The sequence below is a fragment of the Lipotes vexillifer genome, unplaced genomic scaffold (assembly GCF_000442215.2).
Source record: "Lipotes vexillifer unplaced genomic scaffold, Lipotes_vexillifer_v1.1 scaffold395, whole genome shotgun sequence".
In the NCBI taxonomy this organism is placed as follows: Eukaryota; Metazoa; Chordata; class Mammalia; order Artiodactyla; family Lipotidae; genus Lipotes; species Lipotes vexillifer.
Window position 1 is genome coordinate 3,296,077 of NW_006797390.1, and position 5,197 is coordinate 3,301,273.

General features: G+C 58.8%; 2 protein-coding genes across 3 annotated transcripts in view; both read right to left on the minus strand.

The window, feature by feature from the left end:
• The window catches only part of GPR162 (G protein-coupled receptor 162), a 24,349-nt gene that overhangs the window by 5,752 nt on the left and 13,400 nt on the right, over nt 1-5,197 (minus strand). For both annotated transcript variants that reach the window (XM_007469403.1, XM_007469402.1), the window contains exons 3-5: nt 4,434-4,446; nt 1,981-1,993; nt 1,669-1,672 (exon numbers count right to left, since the gene is read on the minus strand). The gene's annotated coding sequence lies outside the window, so the exon portion shown is untranslated. The remainder of the gene's footprint in view (nt 1-1,668; nt 1,673-1,980; nt 1,994-4,433; nt 4,447-5,197) is intronic.
• CD4 (CD4 molecule) overlaps nt 2,374-5,197 on the minus strand; it is a 13,099-nt gene continuing 10,275 nt past the window's right edge. The window contains exons 5-9 of the mRNA XM_007469401.1: nt 4,776-5,114; nt 3,820-4,020; nt 3,128-3,249; nt 2,742-2,809; nt 2,374-2,407 (exon numbers count right to left, since the gene is read on the minus strand). Coding sequence (XP_007469463.1) covers nt 2,377-2,407; nt 2,742-2,809; nt 3,128-3,249; nt 3,820-4,020; nt 4,776-5,114 — 761 coding nt within the window. The 3' untranslated portion in view covers nt 2,374-2,376. The remainder of the gene's footprint in view (nt 2,408-2,741; nt 2,810-3,127; nt 3,250-3,819; nt 4,021-4,775; nt 5,115-5,197) is intronic.

Consider the following 5,197-nt stretch of genomic DNA (forward strand, 5'->3'; position numbering starts at 1 on the left):
GCGGGGGGGGGGGGGGGGGGGGGGGGGGAGCCTTGAGGGGCGGGGGCGAGCGCGGGGCGGGGGACCGGGCGGTGGGGACTTGGAGGGGGAGGGGCGAAGAAGGCGCCAGGAGGGAGGGAGCGAGGAGGACGGCGGGGAACCGGCTTCATTGGAGAACTGGATCGTGTCCTGCCCCCACCCCACCCGGTTTTCAACACGAACTCAAGCTCGATGAGGCAGCTGGTGTTGCTCGGGGAGTTGGACACGTGTGTCACCGAGTGTCACTGTGTGTATCTGTAAGGTCTGTGCCCGGGCGTAGCTCACGCGGGCATGTGCTGGAGGCTGCCGAGTGAGGGGCGCTGGTGAGGACGCTGGGGCTGCTTGCGGGATGCGGGGTACACAGGCTGAAAGAAAGCACCCCACCAATACACACCGCTTCCCCCTCCTGGAGCACAAATTCACACTTGTGTGGGCGACACACACAATTCTCCCGCACACATCACAGTTTTTCACGTGCAGGGCACACACGGCCCCTGCGGTCTCTCTCCTTCAGTGTATCACACACCCGCACACTCAGGGCCCTCTGGGGTGGGGAGGTGGGTAATCGGCCTCCAGAGGATTTTTTTCCTCCCCAGGGAAACTTCGTCTCCTTCCTGGGGCAAGACTGGCAACCTCTCCACTGGGTCTGACCCCACAGATCAGAAGATTCCAGGTCCCCAGAAAAGAGCCATCTCTCTCTCTCTCTCTCTCTCTCTCTCTCTCTCTCTCTCTCTCTCACACACACACACACACACACACACACACACACACAAATGAAAAAGAGCATCTTCCTTAAAGTCAGTCTCTTGGATTTTTCTGTCAGCTCAGGGAGGCAGGGGTGGGGGAGTGGGCAGGAATACAAAGCAAGCCATGGGGAGCCCTGGAGACAACCGGGTGTTCTTCCTGGAAGAGGCAAGCTGGAGGGAAAGGAAAAGGGGAAAAGGGGAAAAGGGGAAAAGGGTAGGGACTGCGGGAGGTGGTGAGAAAGGGAAGGGAGGAGAGAGAGGCAGAGGAGGCTGGGGATCCTGAGAGAAATGGATCAAAAAGAGGAGGAAGAAGAAAACTTGTAAACCCAATTCTCTTGTCTCCTGAGTCATTTGGGGGAGGGATGAAGCAGGGTATGGGGCAGGGAGACTGAGGCCCAGGGGGTATCTCTGAGGCCCAGACTCCCTCCACCTCATAGACCCCCACTCTTTCCTCCCCTGCCCTGAGCCTCAGTTTCCCTCTGATGGGAAGGAGGATGTTCTGAATTTGGTGACAAATTCTCTGGCCAGCTCCCCACCCTGTCCCCCTGGCAAAGCTCACCTTCTAGAAGGTTCTGATAGGGTGAGTGGCGGGTCACTGGACACTCTCCCACAGGGCCCGTGCTCGCAGCCTGTGCCCTGATTAGGAGAACTGCAGGTTTTGTCCTCTGGTAATAGGATTCTGCTGTGATGAAGGAGGGATCCGCGGCAGGGAGGCCCTGAACTCTCTGAGGCAACCTCCCTGTGGTGAAGGGAATCCAAGGTAGTGCCGGGCATCTATGACCAGCCAACTGCAGAGATGTGTGTGGTATTTGTCCCTGTGTTCAAGAGATAGCAGTGGACCTAGAGGTCAAGAGACCTGGGCTAGCCCACGTACTAGCCGTGTGAACCTAGGCAATCATCTGACCTCTCTGCATTCCATTTCTGGTCTATAAACTGGAGATAATAATCTTGGTCCTGTCACTACCAGTCTTGTAGGATTTTCATGAGGTTCAAATAGACTAAGGATGTGAAACTGATTTGTAGACAGCTCCACGCTGCTTGGGTGGTAAGGAAGTGTATCTGCGCACGAGTGTGCCCAGGGTGCTGGTCTGTGCCCAGGTCAGGATGTAAGTCTGTGGTTCTGCTAACACAGGGTAAGACGTGGGCAGAATGGAGCAGCACAGGCTGGTACTCAGGAGCCTTTGGATCTAGATCCGTCCTTGACTGGCTGTGTGACCTTCGGCTACTCCCTGCCTTCTCTGGTCCCAGGGTCCTCTCCCGTACAGTGACAGCCCTGTGCTTCTGTGCCTCAGACACCCAGCCTCACCCTCCAGGCCAGGCAGGGCTGGTCCCACGTGCTCCCCTGAGATGCAAGTGAGCAGTGAGGGAGCGGGTCGAGAAAATATCATCAAAGAAGGGCTAGGGTTTGAGTGAAAAGGAAATGGGGAAGAGGGGGTGTGAGTGAGCCTCTGGAAGAGGGGACCCAAGGCCCACTGGGCGGGGAGGGCAGGAGGCGGACAGAGGCGCTATGCCGGCTACATTCATCTGCTCCGCAGGCCCAGGAGACCAACAGGAAATGCAGGGGGAGCCAGCTGGGGAGGCTGCAGGTGGGAAGCTCCTCCTGGCTGGGGCCTCAGGTGAGATTACGTGTCTTCTGGAGCCGGCTGGAGGGACGAAGAATAAGAGGAGCACGTCTGTTCCCTCCCCAACTCCTTGCTTTCCAGGCCCTCCCTGGCTCCCAGACCCTGCTTTTCTCTTCCGGCTCAGTGATGGCCTCCGGACACATCGCAGGCCCCCTGCCCCTCATCTCGCCGTCCTCCACCTCCCGCCAGCTACCTACCTCCTGGGCCATCCCTGCCCGCTTCTCTCCTCTCCACCACCTCCCTCTAGCCCCCATCTCCTCTTCCCTTCCTTCCCTCCCTTCCCCCTCTTCTGCCCCTCCCCCTCTCTGCCCCCCTCCCCCTCTTCTGCCCCCTCCCCTCTCTGCCCCCTAGTTACTGCGAGCAGTGGCAGGTCTTCTTCTCACTGAGAAGTCTCTTGATCTGAGACGTCCGCTCTGCCCGGCGCTGTCCAGGGAGAAAGAGAGGAGTCGTGAGGGTCCCAGGTCTCTGAAAGGGAGCTGCCCCTTGGAGGGGGGCGTGGGAGGGGAGAGGCAGTGACTGTGGCTGAGGCCATCTGTCCCAGAATTAACTCTGCGCCTGCCTGTCTCTCCCTCCGCGTGGGATCTGGGACAGGGCCCAGCTGGCAGTGAGGTTGCTGAGCATTGGGCCGAGGGAGCCAGAGCAGAAGCAGGTCATTGACACAGGGTATCCTTGTTGCCGTACAGGCCTCAGGTGCGCAAGTGCCCCGCGGGGGAACGAGGGCGTCTGGGGAGGGTCACTCACCCTGCGGTGCCAGCATTTAGCAGAGAATATGCAAAATCCAGTGAGGAGCAGAAGGCTGGTGATCCCCCCCAGCACCACAGCCAGAAGCTTCGGCCAGGCGTGGGTGAGCACCCGGGGCAAAACTGCAAGAGAGCACTGTGCTCAGCTCCCTGCCCGCTGCACTCAGGCACAGGGCACGCAGCGGGGGCACCGAGGAGGGAGGGCCTCATTGCCCTGCCACACTTGGGTCTGGTCCTTGGGCTGGGAGAGCGGGGCAGGGTGCACGGGGCCCTCAGGGGCCCCCAGGGCTGGAAGGGAAAGGCTGGGGAAGGGGTTTTAAGGTTTAGACACTGCACTGTACCCTGGGGAGCTAGAAGCGGCGGTCCACGCCATGTGCCGTGCGCATGAATGTGTGTATGTGTGCGTGTGTCTGTCTGTCTGGGTTTGGAGAGGAGCCAGGGAGGGGGGCTCTTGGTCAGGTGGACCCCATTCCTGGGCTGTAGACCTTAGGGAGATGGGAACTTGTAGGACTCCAAGAGCCCAGGACCACACCCCACTTCACCTCATCACCCCTGTGTCCGGGCACCATACCTATAACCCACCCATCTCAGAGCAACTGGGAGGCTGGGTGGTCTCCACCAGCCTTGGGAGGGTCCCGCGGTGGAGGAGGCCGGGGCTCGGGGTTCGGCCACAGAATCTGGACTCTCACTCACTCTTGACCTCGGATTCCAGCAGGACTTTGCCCTTGTCGCTCAGTAGACACCGCCACATCCCCGCTTCAGGGCCCAGCACCGTCACCAGCTTCTGCTGATCGGAGACCCTCATACTCTGGTTCTCCATCTTCAAGCTCAGTGTCAGCCTGGGGGAGGTGGGTCCCAGCACCTCACAGGTCAAACTGTTCGGGGACTTAGTCACTGCAGAGGGACAAGAGCCTGAGACTGGGAGCCTGGACCTCTGGGTTCCCTGCACCTCCATGCTCTAAGGGGATTCTCAGGACAATGAAAATGATCCTTTACATTGGCATTCCTCTTTTAGCCTCTCAGAGCACATTTTCATGCAGTTATAATGGAGGAAACAGGGTTTTTGAGGTCCAACAGTCTTAGATTTGAACCCCAGCCCCACTGCTTACTATCTGTGAGTCCCTGAACAAGTTACTTACCCACCTGAGCCCCAGACAAAAATTAAATGGAGAAATACACGTAGAGTGCTTGACTGGGGCCTGGCAGGTACAAAGCATCAAATATTAGCCATTATTATTTGTGAAGTTGTTATGATGATTAAGGAAATAAGGATGGGGAGAACTCAATGTGGCGCCTGACATTGTCACCATCACTGTCATACTGTTATCCTCCTTAGGAGAAAGCCGACCCACAGAGGGGAGGGGCTTAGTCGGGGTCACAGAGGGTTGGGCACAGGCAGAACTAGAGCCTGGTTCTCAGGGAGGCCCCCTGGGAATTCTAGTGGAGGCCACCCTAGGCCGGCTCTTGGATGTCAGGGACGGGACGACGGACAGAGGATTGCGACGGCAGTTCAAAACCAGCCCTTGATTGGCTCCATCAGGCAGCCAGGGCCTAGGCATCCCTCTGGGGGCCTGTCCTACCTTGGAGGGTCCCAGGGCCAGGTCCCTCCAGCCCCACCCCGCCCTCCCCTTCTCAGCCTATCTCCTCACCTCTCATCACTACGAGGTTCACTTCCTGATACAGCTTCCCCTTGGTGAGATTCAGGGTCAGGTTTCCAGAACCTGCGTACTGAGGCAAAGCCTGGGGCAGAGTCAGGTGGAGGGGGAGCCCCTTGCTCATGCGGAGCTTGAGGTCCTTGCGAGTCTTTCCCACAGTCACCGTCTTTTTGTTCAGTCTGAAGGTGATCCAGGACTGGGGGGAGGAATTCCCGTTTGCCTGCAGCCAACTCAGCTCCCCGCTCAGATTTTCATCTTCGAATGTGAGTGGGAAGGAAAAGTTCATCTGCTCCCCCTCCTTTGCATAGACTGTGCTGGAGACCTCCTGGAAGGCTGGAGGGGGACAGGAGAGAACCCGGGTCCATACGCAGGCACGCGGCGGGCAGGCGTGGGGGGGGGGGATGGGAGGAGACCAG